This window comes from Psittacula echo, assembly GCF_963264785.1.
Source record: "Psittacula echo genome assembly, chromosome: 1".
Taxonomy (NCBI): domain Eukaryota; kingdom Metazoa; phylum Chordata; class Aves; order Psittaciformes; family Psittacidae; genus Psittacula; species Psittacula echo.
The window spans coordinates 97646052-97667553 of record NC_137735.1 but is presented as its reverse complement, the minus strand read 5'-3'; the positions used below and the strand labels follow the sequence as shown (position 1 = coordinate 97667553).

The window sequence follows — 21502 nt, the reverse complement described above, 5'->3', positions numbered from 1 at the left end:
TCTGGTGTGTCAGCCACTCCTCCCAGCTTAGTGTCATCAGCAAACTTGCTGAGGGTACATTCAGTTCCCTCATCCAGGTCCTTGATGAAAACATTAAACAGCACTGGTCCCAGCACTGACCTCTGAGGGACTCCACTAGTCACAGACCTCCAGCTAGATTCTGCCCCATTGACCACAGCTCTCTGCCTTCTTCCTGTCAACCAGTTCTTGATACATCTCACTACCTGATCATCAAGCCTACACTTCCTTAGCTTATCTATGAGGATGCTGTGGGAGACAGTATCAAATGCCTTACTGAAATCAAGAAAAAACACATCTACCACTCTACCATCATCCATCCACCTAGTTACTTCCTCATAGAAGGCTATAAGGTTGGTCAAACATGACTTCCCCTTGGTAAAACCATGTTGGCTACTCTTAATGACCCCCTCATCCTTGATATGTCTAGAGATGGTGTCAAGAAAAAGTTGTTCCATCACCTTTCCAGGGATGGAGGTAAGGCTGACCGTCTATAATTACCCGGGTCCTCCTTCTTGCCCTTCTTATAGACTGGTGTGACATTTGCCATCCTCCAATCCTCAGGCACCTCTCCCGTTTCCCACAACTTGCCAAAGATGATGGAGAGTGGCCTAGCAATGACCTCCGCCAGCTCCCTCAGCACCCGTGGGTGTATTCCATCCGGACCCATTGATTTATAGATGTCCAGATTGCTTAACTGATCCCTAACCCAATCCTCATCTTCCAAAGCACACTCCTCCTTTATCCTGACTCCTTCTGGGGCTATAGGAATCTGGGGCCCCCGGGAGAGTCTGCAGGAGTAAAGACAGAGGCAAAGAAGGCATTCAGCACCTCTGCCTTCTTTATATCCTCTGTCTCCAGGGCACCGTCCTTCCCTACAGCAGACAGCATGGCTTGCCTTCTAGGGTCACTTAGTTTGACTCACCACACCTCACTTTTACTGGAATTAAGGCTTGTGTAATATTCTTGATTTCCTTTGCTCCCTTTCTGTGACATTGTCCAGTTCTGCTTTTGTTCTCTTGCTAGAGGCTGTATGTTTGCTGGAAAGTGTTTTGCTGCTTGCAGTGCACAAAGAATAAAAGTGCTGTGGATTCCTGTTACTAGATACCTGCTGCATGTCTGCTTCTGTCTACAAGGAACTAGAATCCGTGACTTTGTAACACCTGGTACTGAGAGCTCCAAGTGACAGGACTAAATTAGGAGGTGCCTGCACTTCATTCCCCTTCATCAGCCTTTCTCCTGCTTGTAATGGCTCAGACTGTGGCAGCCTCAGCATCTCAAAAAGATCAAGGGGATGGCACTTATATTTGCTGTTTGACTGCAGACAAAGTAACATTCCCTTGTCTTTCTGGTGATGTTTTTGACCAATGGCAGATTCGTAAGAAGAAAAACCTGCAAGGAGTAATGTAAAAAAACAAAAGGAACAGAGCATGATGGAAGTACCAGAGATGGATGTGGAGTATTATCATGGGGTTTGGCCATCCTAATTCTGCCTTGGAGACTAATTAAATTAGAGCTTTTACATCAATCCAAGGAGCACTCCAATGAAAGATAAAATGAGGAATTGTTAATAACAGAAGGAGGCACAACCTTATAGAACTGAAATTCAAAAGCATCTGAAGGTTGGTCCTCAAAGATGAATCTGCAGGCTCTCGCACTGATGGGCTCCATATGAAATACAATAAGCTGTGAGGCAGTGGTAAAGCTCCAGGACCAAGCAACACTAGCATGCTCATTTGAGAATAGGAAGCTTGCCACATCACCCTTAGCTCCCCACAAAACAACAATGCTGGCATCTGAGAATAGACTGTTCAACATGCAAGAGCAATAAGGCCATCTGGCCCAGGAGCAGAAACTTTCAATGACCAAATGCCATCTCACAGAATGTGCTGAGGCTTTGTGACTCTTGCATGACATGTGCCTCTGAAATGTAGCAGATCTTATCATCCGATAGCATTAGCTACTACCTCATCTTCTCCTTCCAGCTGTTTGTTGTTTTGCTTCATTCTGTTTAATTAATGCAGCCTTCTGAAGGAGAAGGCCATGCAGCAGTCGCTCTTGTGTTTAACTTCCTTCATAAAAGCAGCTGCTGTCAGGTAGTGTTGGGGTTGGAGAGATTACAAGATCCTTATTATAAAGCACTCTCTTGAACTCATTTGTCTTAACAAGTTCTTGTATCAATGTTCTCTCTATCATCTCTCCTTGTGAAGGCTTGCAGTCTGTCTCAAGACCTTCAATCTATTAGAGGAGGCAAAACGAAGACAACTAAGTATACTAAAAGCTATGTATGTATAACAACAGACTGACTGTTGCAGTCACGTACCCCTGTAAATGCTTTCCGGGGGAATGCAAGGCAAAATAAAGTGTTTTGCTTTTTGCTTCTTTAGCATTTAAAAAGGCTACATTTGTATGCCATTATATTTTTAATTTCATACTTCCTTTCCTCTCACAGTTATTATTCAACCTCACATCCTTTTTCTTTTGTCAGATCTCTACTGAAAGGAACCTGAGGCTTTTGGTCTTGACAGTGCATGTCAGGGAAGATATATGGGATGAGGGATAAAGGAAGGATGACTTTTATCCCATTTTGTGAGGGCTTTGATAATGATAATGATTTCTTTTAAGGTTTTTTGTATTTAAATACAGGAGTGTAGAAGAAAAGAAATGCTGTCAGTGTTGGCTTCATGCGACATTCCTATTTGTGATTCTCCAATATCCTTGGCTGAATTCAACAAAAAGGAAGAAACAGGGGAATGAAAACTTCATACTCTGAATGTCTGGGAAATAAAAATCCATTGGGGCCAAAAAGGGCAGATTTAAAAAAATATATATAATGTTTCTTGATGCATCTTTGTGTCACTTGTGATAGAACCAGGATGGGCATGAACTTTGAGATATGCAACAGTACACAGAACAGCTTCTGCGGCATTGGGACCCATGCCATGTCCATTACTGCAGCCAATTGTTCTCTTAAAGACAACAGCCACTGTTGCCTACAGCACTACCCTTCTTCTGGTTTGCTTAATCAAGATGTTTTTTTAGTTAGCAATACAGCCTCTATTTTACCAAGGCTGAAATAGCCTTCCCTGTTAACTGTTCAATCCAGCTACTAAAAGTTTAATTAAATCTGCATCTGTTGCCTCTGGGCCCATTAGAACTCCTAGGGCCTCGGCTCTCTCTTCACTTATGTCTGTTCCTGGCTGTGAGCGTCCACTGGATTGGTTTCATTGCCTTCGATGGTTAATCTCCATTTGTGCCAAGGTAAACAAAACAGGAATTATACACTGTCTAGAAGACATTGGGAAAAGAAAAAATATGTAATTTTCTTGTTTAGATCTATAGTTCACTGTTTTGCAGACCAGTTTGAATGCTGTTGGGAGATGGCTTGATCTATCTTTCCTTAAAAACCTATTCTTAACTAATTAATAATTTAAACAACAACATCAAAAGCCTGATTGAGAAAATTGGTTTGGAGTCTTCATAGTCAAACCCCCAAACAGGCAGTGAACACATACCCAGAAATCCTGTGCCATGGAAATTCAGCCAGTCTTTTTACCCAGCAGATTTTTAGCTATCTATGGAATTGTTATGCTCTCTCCACCATCATAGTTATGGTTTGGTGAGCTACAACGGGCATCACAAATTCTCAGGGGTGCACAGACTGTGCACAAAATGCAGCTACACAAATGGGTGCAAATATTACCACTGATGCGCCAGCATTGTGCCATTAAAACAGCATTCCTGTCTTGCAAAGCAGGCCAGAAATATTCTCAGTGGATGGATTTGCTATTATTAACTAGAATACCTATTAGCAAAAGAGGCAGTTTCTGGCTTAGTGAAGTGGAAATCACAAGGCTGTAAGGACAAAGAACAGTCTGAACTGTTCAGTGAAAAGGAGTTCCCTGAGAAACAGAACTTTACAAAGGACAAGGGAAAGGAAGGGGTCAGTAAGAAGTAATCAGTTCACACTTGCACTCAGCATCATGATGGGCAGGATAAACTTGAGACGGCACTTTTCCAGATTCATATCAAGTTCTCTTTTATCTAAGTTCATAAATATAAAGCTAAAAAGTCTTTCCTGATGCATTTGAGGAACTTCTTTCTTTCTTCATAATTTATATGAATATCAGCATTTGGGGAAGTGAAAGATTAATAGCAACTGCTTGGTGCCATGCAGAGCACACGCAGGCTTCCTTTGTGCAGCTCAGCAGTTTCTCCTCACCTGCAGCACCTCTATTAGTTTAGTCCTGAGCATCCATGCAGTTGCCAGTACACCCAAACCCTGGAGCTCAGACCTATTCATGCTGGTTCAGTCATGCTTCTTCACCTGTCTCACCACATGCAGCATCTGCTAGTCCTCTGCATAAGACTCAGTCTTCATCTGAGTCCTGCAGCACCACCTCCTCCAGTTCTACATGTCTCTGCTTCAAAGTGCAGACCTCTTGCATTGATATCAGTTTTGCCCAGCAAGTCCTACCTCTCAAATACAGTTCTGGACGCGCACAGCAGCTCTTCTGAGCAAACCTGGGTTTGCCACCTGGGGAAATACCCTCATGAAGGGCAGCCAAAAATCACTAAGGTGACTCAAGTTTACTTTAAGGCAGACGCATGGCAGCCTACTGGCATGCTAGCCACTGTATGGACTGCTTGCCATCAGAGATCTCCCCACTCTGCAGAGGGCAGTGGTAGTAGACAAAATGTACTGTTTCAGTTTAAACAGGAGCATGCTCTGTCATGGTGTTAGTATCAATAAATACATCTCTGAAGTTTGTGTCAAAATGAAGCTGTGGCTGCTGATGACCTTACACTGCCACACTCTCTGCTACAACAGCTCAGAAATGGAGTGGCAAGAAAGGTTGATGCATCTCTTACCTCCATGGATTGCAGTCTCATGATTGATATGCAGGAAGGCTACACTCACTTTAAGTAGTATATGTAGTTTCAGTGTATTAGGTGTTTCAGTGTATAGCAGGGACTGTGTAACAGATAGTCAGCATTTTTTTTGCCTCCTGAGTACTCTCACCTCTGGATTTTTGCACTGTCAGAAGTCTCCCAAGATTGACTTCCTCTTGCTCAGAAGCCTCTACTTAGTCCTTTCCTCCTTGTAGCATGACTTCCTTTTTGCTTACTCAGAGCTTCTTCTAAGCTATCTCTGGAGCCTTCTTAATGTCAGGTTCAGAAGTGGTCACTTACTCTTTGAAGCACAAAACACAGGTCATGTTAAGTTCTTTTAAATAACATCGGGTAAATCTTCCTTTCCATCTTTCCTTATTGATGACTTTGTTAATTCAGTGGGTACCTGAAACCCATATAACACATATAAGTTACCATCTATAAAAACTGGATTTATGTGACATAAAGCACATCTCACTTAGACTGTTCACCTGGGCGGTTATGTTTATTTACTTTTGAACCACTCATTCCTTCAGACTTTACTTCTTCATACAGAGATGTATATCGAGAGAGAAAGGAAGACAGATTCTCATGGGGATAACTGTACAGTTCACATGCCACTTCAACCTACCCATTAATTCACTGTTCAGTACATGCCACGCTCCTCGTCCTCCCAACAGCTATGGAGGAACCCAGCAACAGAAACCTCCATCACATCCTTCTTCTCAGCAGTGCTGTATTTGTATGCTACTGTTGTGGTGTAGCTGCCATCTACACTACTCTCACAGCAGAGCTGTAGAATGGAGGTCTGGGGCAAAAGAAAGGGTGTAACTGCAAGTGAGAAAGAGGAACAAGGGTGAGCTAAGTAAGGATAAACAGGAGGTGCTGTCTGGAAGAAGCCAGGGAAATTAGGAGAGGGGCTCCAAGCTCTTTTCCCGAAGGCCGGTTTCATTCTTGCTGATATGTTTGCAAATATCATTGTATTATTAGGAGCCACTCACATCCTCACTTGTCTTCATTACTTTAATAAAAGGAGTAGTAATAGAGAAATGTCATGAAATCATCCATATTTTAGCTATTTTTTGTAGCACATCTCCAACTAATACCATACTTGATCACAAGGGAACAGTTACTAATTGTGCCTCTGGTTAGTGTTCAACTCAGAGAACTGAAAACAGCAGCAAATAAAAACAAAATGGAGAAATAAAAACTAGAGCTATTAGATAAAGGAGAGAGAGGTCCTGATCCTCTGAGGTGCTGAGTGCTTTCAAATTGAGGAAATTAGTATACTCCTACAGTATAAACTGAGAAGAAAAAGTAACCAGCATAAATGGCTCCTTGCTGGTAAGAGAAAGGAATTTGAGAAACATCTAAAGCACACTCACATCCTGAAGGCATCCCTTGTTCCAGATCTCCCTCGCCATCTCTGTCATTACTAAATGCAGCCTAACTCTGTACTAAATGCAGCCCTTGACCATGGGAAATGTATTCAAAAGTGGTATAAGGATTAGCAGATTGTGCCCCCCTGACCATACATGCATGAAAGAGTGCCAAAGAGCACTTTTGGGTTTGTAAAACACTGGGGCCTGCCCCAATACTGAATGAAAAACCAGGCAGGATGAAGGATCCCTATCAAAGTGATGTCCCTAGGTAACAGCTAATCAGGATGAGCTAAGGAAACATGGTTACCACCAAGCCCTGAATCACACACAGGAGGGATAGGGGACCACAAATGCTCTTCTTATTACTGGAAATGAAAACCTCAGCCCAGAATCCACTAAGCCACACCTGTCAGTCATGCAAGAGTTCTCCTTGGGTGAGGCAGGAAAGATCTGACAGAGCGAGACTTTGAAACTCTCTGCGTGACTTGGCGATTGCATGTTCTGCCGTGATTGTGTCAGGGGAGAAGGGAATGGAGGCAGCAGACCCCATTATGGCTCTGTATCTAATAGGAGAACAGGGGGAGGGAAAGCAGAGCTGTGGGAAGAAGAAACTGCATCCTGCTAGGCAGTGGCTTTTGGAAAAGGTACTCTGTCAACTTATTCACATGCACAGATGTGATAATTACTTTCCGCTTCCCTAGCTCACACGCAGTGCTTACCTCTGTGGGAGGCTTTTCCTTTTGCTCTCACAAAAGGAATATTTTTGGTGTCTTCCATGTGCTTGCTGAGCTTTCGCACATCAAATCAGACTGAAACAGCAGAGACTATAGACTCTTAACCTACCTTCTCTTGCTACCCCTCAGCTTTCTGTGCAACTCATAACTGGTTCCTTGCTGCAAGAAACAAAGCACACTCCAGCATGTATGTGTGGTTTCTTCCACTTTTTTACTCCGATATATTTCCTTGCTGGACTAGCTGCTTTTGTAAACCTTGCTGGACTTGCATGCAACACACGTTCACAGCCTTCCCAACTTGGAACCACGTGCCTCAAGTCCTCGCAAAATTCAATATTCAATTTTATCTCCAGCGTCCACTGCTAATTCTTTCAAATGTACATAACTGACACCAATCATGAACTGCTGTTAAGGATTTTTGGCCAAGTTGCAGATCTTTAATTAGCCAAACCTTTTCCTGATATCAAGGTGTCCAGGGAGTGAATGAGATTTCAGGGTTTAGATCAATGCTATTGTGCATAGAAGGGACCTCGTAACATTTAACACTTCTGGCCCTGTTTGTCTCCTTCTTTCAAGGCACTGTAGCCTACTTGACAGATCAGAGCCCAGGGACACAGGTTTTACTCTCAGATTTGACTAGCTGCGTGAACTCATGCAAAGCATTTTCCATGTCTTCGTTCTCTGCTGTAAAATGAGGACTGACTACCTTTGTAAGCACTGAAGGGTCTACTGATAAAAAGTAATGCAGAAGAGGCATCATTGTTGTTGTCATTATTAATGACATATTAATTTTGCATGGTATTTCCATCATTCGAATGAATGATGCGGCAAGATTTTGCCATGGTTAGAGGTGTACTAGAGGAAAAGTGTACATAATTGCTACTTGCTGCACTTTTAGATATTGATAGGGACATACACTAGCAATATTTCCCCTTGAGTAAGGGTATTACTTCCCAAAGCACTTCAGAAAAGGCAATATTACTGTATATATGTGTTCCTTTCTGAAGTGCAGATGTTTCTGGTGTTAGATTTGTGGGTTGGCCAAAGCAGCCTGCAATGAAGCCTTGTAAAGAACTGCAGCAGAAGAATGGCCCTGATTCCTTATGCTTATCATTTGTGCTGGAGGTAACAACTTCACAAGAGGAAGATAATGAAGAAGGATGCCTGTTTTCAATGAAGCAAAACAATGAGAGGAACAAGATGACAAATTTACACCAGCACGTGAACAGTGATAACACCTTTGCTCTCTGCCCGTGTATATCCTGTGAAGGGACACAGGTGGTCAAGGTCCCCATCATCTAATCTAAAAATAGGTGCTAATGCCAGGTAAATATCCCAAAAATGATGCTATCTGCAGACACACTCCACTGTCCTCTTGTAGCACTCTGGGTATTTCTTGGGAGATCTCCCAGACACTGCCCAACCAAGTTAAACTGCATTGCTTTAGATGATCTGACAAATTTCCCACCCTACAGCGATAAGAACTAGTCACATACACTCTGGGCATACCGTAGTGGGCTTCTTCCTTAAGTCCAGGAGCTGCCTACTGGGGAGGTGGCTTCAACCAGTCAGTATCTGTTAAGGATAATGTTCAGTGTGTGCAGAGGAAGAGGCTTCATGAGAATAGAAGTAAACCCCTGTCATTCCTTCCTTCCCCCCAGCTACACCGAAGCATCATTACAGTGGAACATGTAAATAAACCTGGCATTCAAAAACTTCACAGCCTCTGCTGTAGGCTATACAGCTTGCGGCCCTCCTGCATTCCTAGAGTTTCCAGAGGGCTCTTTCCCATTTCCCTTGTAACTCCTCCCCTCTGCTGTCCATTCTTCCACCAGCTTGCATCTCTCTACACAGACAACCTCTGCAGAATGCAAAAGGATGGTATAGCCTATCTTGTGACTGCTGCAGAGGCTCTGGTGAGCATACAGATGTGCACACCACTGGGATGTAGTCCTGAGGCAATGCTCCACCCATCCTTTCAGGCTTGGCATTTGAAGAGTAGGTTAATACAGACTTAAAACCAGCCTGAAGGTTGCCCTTAGTGCTCAGTAGAGGTACAATATAGGTGCTTCTCATCTTCTTCTTCCCCTCTTCCTCTGTCACCAGTATTTCCATTCTTCCACCTACCTGTCAAATAACTTGCTGAAAGCAAATGGAGCTTGGCAGAAGGCTGGTCCTTCCCTTAGAAACGAGTAGATTCTTTCTCCCACTTTTGGGAGGCTAAATACCTTTAAATGTCTGAGACTGAAACTCTTTGCCAACGCTTTTTATCCATCAAGGATACAACCTGGTATTCCCTATCTGCTTGGCTGTGTAAGAGCCCTGGTAAATGAGGTGATAAAGGTGGTATAACAGCTCAAGTCACAGCATGTCTAGTGAAGTCAATACTTATGTATTCAGCTTGACAAAGATGAGAAATTCGCTCCTTTCTTGGCAAAAACAAGGGACCAGCAGTGGATGTTGCTGCAGCTAACATGGAGATCAGTATTTTCTCAAATGAGTAACAAACAGTTCTTGGGGAAGACATTACAGCAGTTGGCTGTGCCGTCCCAAATGATTGCCATGTCAACTATGCACAGAATCTTACAGGCTAATAGCTAACTCAAACTAACTACCCTCAGTGGTGGGACAGAAGTCAGTTCAAGAAGATCTGTAACACTAGAAGTTAACGTATGAGTGTTGTATCTCTTCAAGCTTGAAGCCACTTAGTTAAGTGAGTTCAGCACTCAGATTTACAGTTAAGTGGCAACAGAATCTGACTCTTTGGCTCACCTAGATGGCAAAATAGTGCAAATTACTGATCAGAGCCATGCAGTCTATCTACATCAGGAGTCTGAGTGGATATAGATCTACTCTGCTCTCGTGAGACCTCACTTGCAGTATTGTGTGCAGTTCTGGTGTCCTCAACATAAAAAGGACATGGAACTGTTGGAACAAGTCCAGAGGAGGGCCACGAGGATGATCAGGGGACTGGAGCACCTCCCGTATGGAGACAGGCTGAGAAAGTTGGGGCTGTTCAGCCTGGAGAAGAGAAGGCTGCGTGGAGACCTCATAGCAGCCTTCCAGTGTCTGAAGGGGGCCTATAAGGATGCTGGGGAGGGACTGTTCATCAGGGACTGTAGTGACAGGACAAGGGGTAATGGGTTCAAACTTAAACAGGGGAAGTTTAGATTGGATATAAGGAAGAAATTCTTTACTGAGAGGGTGGTGAGGCACTGGAATGGGTTGCCCAGGGAGGTTTGAATGCTCCATCCCTGGCGGTGTTCAAGGCCAGTTTGGACAGAGCCTTGGGTGACATGGTTTAGTGTGAGGTGTCCCTGACCATGGCAGGGGGGTTGGAACTTTATGATCTTAAGGTCCTTTCCAACCCTAACTATTCTATGATTCTATGATTCTATTGGCACAAAGCATAATAGAAGAAAGCTGTTTGAAGAGAAATCTTCAATGTGAGAATGAGGGAATGCTCAGAGAAAAAGGATGAGATTCCTCAGGTTTTTCTCTAGTTCAGATAAAAGTTAGTGGTCCAGTGTGCATGGATATCAGCATGGGCCCTCAGGACAAATCCAAAGATACTCAGTTACTATGGTGAATAGTGGCATGTGAGTACCTAGGCAGACACAGGCAATTTACTGGTGTCCTACTGGGAATGGATTTGCAAATTAAAAACCAGCAAATGAAAGACAAGGACATTTGTGAGAATTCTGAACTGGCTGCAGAGCTGAAACTTGTCCTGGAACAGCTCAACAGAGGCGAACCCGGTATTCCTCACAGAGGGGCAAAAGCAAGGAAGGAGGTCTGAGCTTGGCTCCGTGGAAAATGCTATTGTGTATAAAGTCTTTAAGAACCTCAGGTCCAAAACAACACTGCTCCAGAAGGCAGATCCAAGGATGTTCCATGGAGGCAGTGCCCATCCAGGCACAGCAACACCAAGATGCTGGATGCTGAGGCTGAAGGAGGTGCTGTCAGAGCAGCTCTCCCACTGGAGCAAAGTACAGTGAACTGCCTCAAAATCAGCATTGCACAGACAAACAGATTGACAGCAAGGTCCTAAATTTTAATAGAAAGGTCAGAATTTGAACAAACATGCAAAGTACAGCAAAACCTGAAGAAAATCTCAAGCATCCTTAAGATCGATAATAAATTGTCAATTTTCTACCACTCTTGAGAATGACATAGATGCCTTAGCGTGTTTCAGCAAATATAAGTTAACCTCTCTAGTAGTAACCATCTCAGCAGCAGCTCATGCAAATGTTGGCAGGTGGATTAAGGTGATCCACCAACTTCATATGCAAAGCCAGAAGGAGAAGCAGACTCCTTTTGCTAACGGTAAACCTCCACCTATGTGCCCCCTGAATTCAGTAATTTCCCAGTTCTTTCTAACTTTGATATTCCAAGTCTTGTAAGAGGCTATTGCACAGAGAACACCAGCTCCAGGAAAGGATCACAGATTTGGATTGGACTGTTCAGCCATTTGGATGTACTAGTGAGCTAATTAAAAAAACTATCTGGGTCTTGGTCTCTATTGCCAAGGTTCCTGAGCAAAATGTGTTTTCTGTGACCAAATAATCTTTTCCTTTTTCCTCCTATGCATGCATGCCTCAGTGTGTGTGTGTCTCTATGTTGGCTCCTACTTTGTAACTGCAGATCCCACTGTGAGTTTCAACCAAGTTTGAGTGAGTAACGGTAATCTCAGAGCTACTAATCTCTAACAAGCTCCATGAAAATAGCTGGCAGGGTGCAACAGAGAGAACTTTGTAGGTTCTCCACTGAGGGAGAGTGAAAGGCTGTCGAGTGAACGGAAGCCATTACTCCACACAGGAGTCTCCACGTTGGAGAGAGATGTTACACAAGCCTCAACACCAGGAGAAGCTTAGATCAGAACTCACATCTAAGCTTGTCAGGCATCAGAAAATGTAACTGTGACACAAATCTCTTGGAAGCCAAGCTTCATTAGCTGTGCAGCTCACAGACCCCTTGTTTTCATCTAGAAGAAGGAGTGCGCCCTCAGCAAGTTTGCCGATGACACCAAGCTGTGTGGTTCGGTTGATAACGCTGGAGGGAAGGGATGCCATCCAGAGGGACCTCGACACGCTTGTGAGGTGGGCTGATGCCAACCTGATGAAGTTTAACCATGCCAAGTGCAAGGTCCTACACCTGGGTCAGAGCAATCCCAGGCACAGCTACAGGTTGGGCAGAGAAGAGATTCAGAGCAGCCCTGCAGAGAAGGACGTGGGGGTGTTGGTCGATGAAAAAATGAACATGAGCCGGCTTCAGTGTGCGCTCGCAGGCCAGAAAGCCAACCGTATCCTGGGCTGCATCAAAAGGAGCGTGACCAGCAGGTCGAAGGAGGTGATCCTGCCCCTCTACTCTGCTCTCGTGAGACCTCACTTGGAGTATTGTGTGCAGTTCTGGTGTCCTCAACATAAAAAGGACATGGAACTGTTGGAACAAGTCCAGAGGAGGGCCACGAGGATGATCAGGGGACTGGAGCACCTCCTGTATGAAGACAGGCTGAGAAAGTTGGGGCTGTTCAGCCTGGAGAAGAGAAGGCTGCGTGGAGACCTCATAGCAGCCTTCCAGTGTCTGAAGGGGGCCTACAAGGATGCTGGGGAGGGACTATTCATCAGGGACTGTAGTGACAGGACAAGGGGTAACAGGTTAAAACTTAAACAGGGGAAGTTTAGATTGGATATAAGGAAGAAATTCTTTACTGAGAGGGTGGTGAGGCACTGGAATGGGTTGCTCAGGGAAGCTGTGAATGCTCCATCCTTGGCGGTGTTCAAGGCCAATTTGGACAGAGCGTTCGGTGGCATGGTTTAGTGTGAGGTGTCCCTGCCCATGGCAGGGGGGTTGGAACTAGATGATCTCAAGGTCCTTTCCAACCCTAACGATTCTATGATTCTATGAAGGATAAGGTTTGCCATATTTAATTTCTTATTAAAAATCACATCAGATCCACCAAAATGTTCCCTCTTAAATGTGACTAACCATAGGAAGTATTGATCCACCTCTATCCTCCGCAGAAAGTGCAACTTCAGAGCACATGAAGATAACACCTGATCAATAAGCATAGTCTTAGCAAAAGCAATAAAAATAATACCTGTGTGAGAAGCAGACTGAGGGTGCATGCACAAGGTAGAGAAAAGAAAAAAAACATCATCAAGCAGAGCCAATACATCTTTATAACCCTGCTGCAACAAAATTCCTTTTACCAGTTTACATTAAAATACCATGCGAAAACATTACAAATCTATTACACAAAGAATCAAACGCTGCTTAATGGTTTTCTCATTGTTCACAGTTATTTCTGCAATGAGTTGCTATCCATTGCTGTTGTCAGCATTCATTTACAGTAGTGGATGTACATGTATTTATGTGTGAGGACAGATACACAAAATCTGGTACAGATCCTCAGGTGATGTAAATTGTCATGGCTATACTGACGTCAGTAAAGATACACGGATTTCCTCCAGCAGACAATTTGCTTTTCTGCATGTAAAAAGGACAGAAACTAGGTGCTGTTTCAACTTTCCTCTTAGACACTCACTGTAGACGAATGCTCATGCAAATACATTCTCTCTTCTACGTGCAAATATACATATTGCCTTGCAGTGCACTGTGCAAGTCATGACAGGAGCTTTATGCCACTTCCTGTGCTGAAAATTGTAAAAAGGATCGCTCCTGATCTATCTGCCCACAATTATCTGTAACAATAGATGCTGCAGATCTTAAAACACATAGAGATGAAAGGGACTGTCTGACATCACAAGTCTGTTAAAAAAAAACGAGGAGCAATTAAACTTTGATCTTAAGACTGTCCAATGCTCTAAGAGATCTTAAACAGAGCCATTGGGGAGAACAAAAACAGTATCAAGACTTTCATTTCTCACCAAGGGCTTAGCTAAATGAAATTATAAACTCCATAATAGATGAATACAAGGGTATTACTAGTCTGTTTCAAGATACACCTCTCTGAAGGTAAAATGTATATGTAATTCTTTTGTTTTAAAGGGAAAATGGTCACATTCCAGGCTCTGTCTTCGTAAATTACTCTTCTTTACTTTTTCCTTATTTGCTCTCACATGGTTCCATGGAATGTGGACCAAGTAATGATCACAGGCTACAGGTAATTTTATAACAAATGAAATATTTTCCATCTGTTAAACAGAGGAATATTTCTGGCTTTCTATGTTTTCCGCAGGGAGAAACAACAAAAGGTTTCATAAGTGAGGATGGAAAAGGATAAATAAACCACTGCTGATCTAGGAAAAAAAGGAGAAAAGAAGCAACCTAGCAAGAGATTTATAGGGAAAATAACAGGAAGGCAGATGATGAATAAACCCTATATACAGAAAGATTAAGGCAGAAAGACAATAGCTCTTTTTTTATTGTTTCTACCTGGATTCCAAGGCGCAAAGAAAAAATAAAACTGGGAAATGTCTAAATCTGTTTGTCTAGAGGTATTTTTGCTCACAGAAGCGTACTTCATTTTGTTACGTGAACACTCTTTCTGAATGAGTAGGTAGAAGCCGTAATTAATAGAAGACCAGACTTTCAGCTGACAGGTTCTGGTCTGGCACCATCTAAGGGCTAGATGAGCAACCCCAGAATGCTAGATTTATCTGGCTTACCCTGACTAAAAATGCAAATAACTTCAAGTGTGGTGTAGGTGGGAACGTGTACAGTCTATGCCTCATACAAGTAGCCACTTGCTGCACACATAAACTGTATGAACTTTGTCTAACCTGTATATTCCTACATGCACATCGCTTTACAAAGGACATGGAAGTATCAGTTGCTCGTTGCAGTCTCAGAACAACGGGTGTCCTTCCGCACTGCACAGGCTGCAATGAACAGGATAGCCAGCCCCCAAGAGTCACCTGGCACTGAGTGCCTGGCAGGAATTCTCAAGGGTGTTGTTAATACCTTTTCATTGGAACATTCTTCCATATGTAGCTCTTCCAAAGAGCCATGTGTGAATTCGTTTGAATGCTGACAGTGTTGCCATGTGAGCCCACTGATCCTAAAGTCTTCTGACAGAGCCTTACCTTGGATCTGCCTGGGAAACAACATCAAATGGGCCAGTGCAAAGCATACAGAAGAAAGGTACCCTTGCCTCCTGAGAAGAGCAGCCTGGCTGCCACAGAACATATACCTGAGTGACATAAAAAATCACCATCTTTTCAGAAAAACAAAATAATGCATTTGCATCCCTCCTTATTTAAGCATCGAAAAATCACCTTTTTGCTGTTGCTTTCAGCCTTTGGCTTCTCTTGTTAAAAGATTGCCATGAGTATTTGTTTCACAGGTATTGCTCTAACTGGGCTCAGGACACAGATACCTGCCCAAAGCACCAGTAGGCAGTATTTCTCACAGATTCCTTCCTTGTTATTCCTTCCAGGTGTTTCCATCCCACCAGTGAGATTTCCCACAATAGCATTTTAAGCCTTGACACTGCATTGCTCTGGCTGGGACTTTATACAGTATCACCCTCAGTGACATGGTTTAGTGGTGGTCTTGGCCATCCTGGGGTAATAGTTGGACTTGAGGATCATTAAAGGTCTTTTCCAACCTGGTTGATTCTATGATTCTGTGATTCTATATTGAGGTGCTATCTCTGTGGGTGGAATTTCTCATGCTGTCTTTACTCAGCAAATTTATATCTAGAGCTTCATCCTGAATCCTTCCTAAGCTGAGACCTTTTGCATCCTTTTCTTCATCTGTTATTTCTTAAATATTGTTGTGAATCCTTAATTCCATATTCCTCTGCCTTTACAGGTCCTGACGTAGATATGATGCAGATGTGTTCATGCCATGAAGTATGTTGTAGACTGACTACAATGTGAATGGAGCTGGTATGGATATATCTTTAGATGAGACGTAGTCACAGACACTCTACTTTCTTCTCTCCTGTCATTATGCCCTTTACTTCAAAATCATTTGAGCAGGGCTTTAGCATCTGTGTAGCTATTCCAATGCAGACCTCTGCCATTTGAAACCAGCTTACAGCACTCAACTCCAAATAACTTGAGATGCTGAAACAGTACATTGCTAGCAGGGATTTGCAGAACCCAGGGCAGCACCAATGCAACTATTTCTGGTGTGTGAAAGCTCAAGGGAGTTAAACCCTTAAATAGGCTGGGGGAAATCTGAAAGAATAAAAAGAGAGGGCAAATGTAGCATTCCTTGTGCACCCAAAGTGAAGGGAACGGGTATCTGGGGTACACAAGTCATTCAGAGTTGTTCTGATCTTCTGCTTGGGTTTTTTTATTTTCTGCTGGTGCAATGCGCAAATATAGCAAAATATGTTAATAGAAAGCCATCATATTTATTGTTAGTACCCACTGAAACCAGTGGGATTTTGTCTAACGCTTTTACCCTGGAGATAATCCATAGAATAGAACATTAATGCATAGTTAGAAAGAAGAAGTATGGAAAACAGCACCTCTGCATAATATCTTCATTTTAAAGTTACATAATTGAGCTTTTGAAATTAAACAAAAATACAGCAAACAGCCTCAGACCACAACAGCAACTAAGTGACTTTAACATTGTCTTTTAAACTTGCCTTTTTACTCAGATAAAAAATACCAACCTAAACCAGCCCGAGATAAAATAAAAGAAGATAGCGTTCAGCCCAATGCAAATCCAAATGAGCTTTAAGACCTCTGGGAAAATGTGATTTGAGAACATTTCTTCCAAGAGTTCTAAGAGTTTGTTTTGCATGAGGAGATTACCTTGTAGAGCAAACAGTGGCTAATAGTTTAAAGGCAGTACTTAGATCCTTTACGTCATGCTAAACAAATACTGTTTCTATGCCTTGTTTTCACTGTTGGCAAGATAGTCAAAAGAAGACTTTAATGCCACCTCAATGCAGAATGTTTGTAAATGGCACATGTCTTTTGATGGAAGGAACTATAATGGATTATTAGCTATTAATCTAATTGTATTTATCAAAGTGAGTTTTCCAAATACTCAAAACCTGAAGTCCTTCAATAGGCAGAGCTCACAGTGAGAATTTCACTGATAAAAAAACAGCACGATTTGAGCCATTTAGACTTAATCTGCTAAACCCTGTGGCATTTCCCTGATACTCAACAAAGGGAACTGGGGATTGGCAAAGAAGGTAGTATTCTGATAAAAAAGGGAAGGAAAATTTATACTCACAGGATTTAATGACACTTTGGGATGGTCCCTTAAGACAAGAGTCTGCCTAGTAAGGGTGATCTAAGCTATGCTAATTCGGCAACCTGTATTTTTGAAGCAAAACATTCCATGACGAATGACCTTATTTTTTTGTTTTTAAAGCTGTGAGGCGCTTATGCAATAGACTCCTAAGGTAGAAAGAGACAGATGCCACGGAATAATAATCAGCCGAATTCTTGCTGAGAATCTCTGCAAAAATCTTCCTCCTTGCCTCTCTTTTCACAGGTAAGCTCAGTGCTACCTTCCTCGCACAACACCACGCAGCAACAATTAGGGGGCCTCTGCATAACTCCGGAGTTGTTCCCTTTCTAGAGATAGGGTTGCGTTTGTTCCCTTTTAAAATGAAGGCTTTCTTTTATATTTATATATATATATATAGATATAGATATATACACACAAGGGGCTTTACAAAAAGAAAACTTAACCTTTTTTAAAAGAGCAAACAATAAAAATAACACTGAACTTTTATTTAAAATTAAAGAGGTGCTTCAGTTTTTTCTTTCAAGCCCCTTACAGAAGACTGCCCCCAGTTGACATGAACAAGCCACACATGTCCAAAATTCAGGACTTCACTTCTACTCAGGGCTTGAGGTTTAGCTGGGCTCCAAAAAAACCTCAGTTGTAGCTCAAAATGAGCAAAATCCCTGGGGTGTGTCTGAGGTGAGAAGGGTGAGCACAAGTACACTTAAACATGCTGTCAGAACCTCCCGTTTTGTGAGAGGCAGAGGAAATTCCATTACTGGGCAGTGATTACTGGGCAGGGCTCTGCCCGGGTGCTGCTTTAACCCTTGCTTTCAGCCACTGCATCCTGACATGCTAAAATATCCTTTCTGTTCTGTTTAGAGTGGCCATTTTCTGTAGTGAACAGTCAGTTCCTATGCTCTTAGATAAAAGAAAAGAAAATTAAATAACATTGAATTTCAGGGTTTATAATAGAGGGAAAAGCATGCTCAGACGTGGGACGGAAGGAGGAGAGTGCAGGTACCTAGCCTGTGTATGTATTCAAGTGTACGTCCCCTGCTGTCGCACAAAAGCAAAAATACAACTCTCAGGTTGGTAAACTGGATCATAAGGGATATTGGGCATGCTGTCAATAGGTGGTGAAAGATTCCCCACCCTCCATCCAAGTTGCCTTTAAGTTAGATTTTGCAGTCAGTTTGATTTCCTTCTAACAGTCAAAGATAAGAGAGGATGAAACCCAGTATATACAATCAGTGGGGGCAGGGGTTGGGTAAATGACCTGCAGGAGTGAGAAACACAGACTGTTTTGCATCCGTCACTATTCCTTTCCTATACAAAGCTTCTGGTTTGCCTAAGCTATAGAAGGAAACAGAAGCAGTCTATTTTAATCTTCCCGAGTGAAAAACGCTGCAGGGATTGCTCTGTTATCCCCAGCAGCAGCCCCTGACTTTCCACATAAAGGTTCCATCCACATCCATCTATCTATGTACATAAAATATAAAGATCATTGCATGATGCACCAGCAATGAGCACTTTGCTATGAAGAAATAAAATCTACAGTTCTTTCCCAGTCAAACCCCACTGCAAAAGAAAAAGGTCAGGTAAGAAGGAGGTTTTTAGACTAATGCATAGAAATTGATCCTTCAGTCTGTGTAATGACGTATGTTAGAAACTATGTTCAGAAGAAAGGAAAGCCCTTGCTGATGCGATGTTTCTAACAGAGGCTTCACTGCAGGGATTCACTACTGAAAAAAACAAGAGGTTGATTATGTGTTTTTAAGTGGGTTTCTTACTGTTTTGGCTTCAGTGACTCAAACTATGGTGTTCTGGGTGTACAGCAATCGCCATGAGTTCAGAGTCTGGCCCGATGTATTTTTAAAACTCCATCTATTGCATGATGAAGAAGGGCCAGATCCTGCAAATCCTTACTACCTGTATTAATACTTTGAGTAGCCCACTCCCTGCAAGTTGTGATTGTGAAACTGAGTCACACAGTGCAGTATTTTAGAAATAAGGATCTGCCTTTGGGGATTCAAGCATGCCTTGACATTACATATTCCTTTAATAGTACTTATTTCAACAGTAATTTCTCCACTGATTTTCATAGAGTCATGTGATAGAGCTTAGCAGCTATGAAGTGGTGTAACTGTACTTGCATCAGCTGAAAATCCAGCTCCATGTTGTAGCTATGCTTGTGGATTCAAAGCAAACATGACAGAGAAGGGTCCCTTCTATTTAAATTGTCAAAAGAGACAAGGAAGATGTGTTGGGCTATACAGTGTGCTGTGTGCTTCATTTGTTTTGACATTACTATAACCAAAACAACAGAGTTCATTCCAGGAAAGGAATTCCGATCTAGTTTTACTACTTATATTAGCTTCTTTCTTGCATAAAAGAAGCCACATCAGAAACTAAGCCCCTTCTCCTCCTAACTTCACAAAGTCTGGCGTTCAACCAGAAAACATTACCCTGCTTTCAAAGTGCCTAAACAAAGGGGATTATCACAATGCTGTCTGCAGTTGTAATTACCAGCTGGTGAGCTGGTGGCATATACGGGGTACATGATCCCAGAAAATGTTACTCCTCAATAGTAGCCTCTTCCACTACCTATAGTGCTGGAATGCTCATCGTTGTTTACTATACATGCATGCACACAGACCATTATCAGTATTCAGTACTAGTAGGCATGCTTTCTTCACTGAAAAAGAGAGACAAGGAAAAAAATACTTTGTCCTTTTGAAGAGCTAGATCACTGTGAGGTGCCACTCACCAAAGAAAATAAAAGGAAGAAAGAAAGAACCCAGACAACCCACACACAAGGGTGAGAAGCATCCAAAATGTCAAACACACATACAGCATCTGTATCTCTATGAACACATATACACTGTATGCAATATAACGCATGCCTTAGACCCCTCGCATCAGTGAGGGCAGGAAAGCCCCAGCTTGTTCTAGGGAGGGTATTTGGACAGACAGATGCGAGTTAAGGCAAACAGAAGCTGTCACAATGCTGCTGTCGCCTTTGATCCAAGACTTATTTATTTATGACAGACAATGAGGGCACGATGCTGCCTGTGAGCACCACGGCTGGGTTGAAATGAACCATAGACACTTGTACATGGAAATAAAAGGGGTGAACCGCGAGGCGAACGCCTCCGGGAAGCAGCATCCTGGCTCCTCTTTGCACTCTGCCTGCTCTCCCTCCCCGAGAACGCATGGAAGGAGGGATGAAAGGAGGGATGGAGGGCGGGATTCCCCACCCACCCACACACCGCCTCTCGCTCCGCAAGGCTGCAGGGGGGTACAGCCCGGTCCCCTCTCGGACCCGGGCCCGGACGGGGCCCGTTCCACCGCTGCTCCCCGCCGCCACCCCTGCCCGCCCCCTTCCCCCTCCTCACTTACTCCGGTCTCCGGCTCAGGACGCCTTTGCCGATGGCCTGGGGGGGCTTGTGCTGGAGCAGAGAGGCGCAGCAGCTCTTCTCCCTGCCGTCCTTCTCTGCGGGGTGCTGGTGGGGCTGAGCAGCGGAGTGCTGGTGCCCGGCAGCCCGCCCGCTGCCGCCGGGGCCCGCCAGTGCCTGCTTGCCCGCCGGCGGCGGCTGCTGCGCCGGGAGCTGTTGGTGGTGCTGGAGCGAGTCGGGCTGGCCCGGCAGCGGAGGGGGCTGCTCCGCCGCGGAGCCCTGGGACGGCTCGGCGGGGGCCGCCTGCGGCTCGGCGTGGTGCGGCTGCTGCCCGCGGAGGTTGCGGTTCTCGGTGCTGAGCTCGTCCAGCCGCCGCTCCAGCTCGTCGATGCGCTGGCGCTGGGTGTGGATGAGGCTCTGCTGGTTCTGCACGATGGCGGTGAGCTCCTTCAGGTAGAGCACGGCGCGCACCGGGTTCTCCAGCAGGCTCTCCATGCCCCGGCTGCCGGGACCGGGCCCCGCTGCCCGGCCGCCGGGCTCTGCCGACAGCGGCGCGGGATGCGGGGAGGCGCCGACACCAGGCGAGCCGCCCCACGCGCGCGCGGCAGCGCCACCAATGGCCACGCGCGCGCGCGCGTTCTCGCGGGCGGGGAGCCGAGGGAAAGAGGCGGTTCGGCTGCGCTCGGCTCGGCTCGGCTCGGCTCGGCTGCCCCCGCGCGCCACGCACGGCCGAGATCGTGGGAGGCGGAGAGGGGCGGGACCCGCCGCAGAGGCTCCGCCGCTCCCCGGCCGGGCCACGCAGGCGCGGGAGGGGCATGGGCAGGGAGCGAAAGGGTCTGTGTCCCCATCCCGATCCTGATCGCGGTGCTGGGGCCTTCTTTCTGAGGTAAAACTCGAGTGGCGGTGCCCC

General features: G+C 44.4%; 1 protein-coding gene across 1 annotated transcript in view; it reads right to left on the bottom strand.

The window, feature by feature from the left end:
- The window catches only part of IQSEC3 (IQ motif and Sec7 domain ArfGEF 3), a gene marked incomplete at its 5' end in the record, with an annotated part of 102163 nt that extends 81076 nt beyond the window's left edge, over positions 1 to 21087 (bottom strand). Inside the window, one exon of the mRNA XM_080634561.1 lies at positions 20597 to 21087. Within this exon, the coding sequence (XP_080490687.1) occupies positions 20597 to 21087 (491 nt within the window). The remainder of the gene's footprint in view (positions 1 to 20596) is intronic.
- Positions 21088 to 21502: the final 415 nt, after the last annotated feature.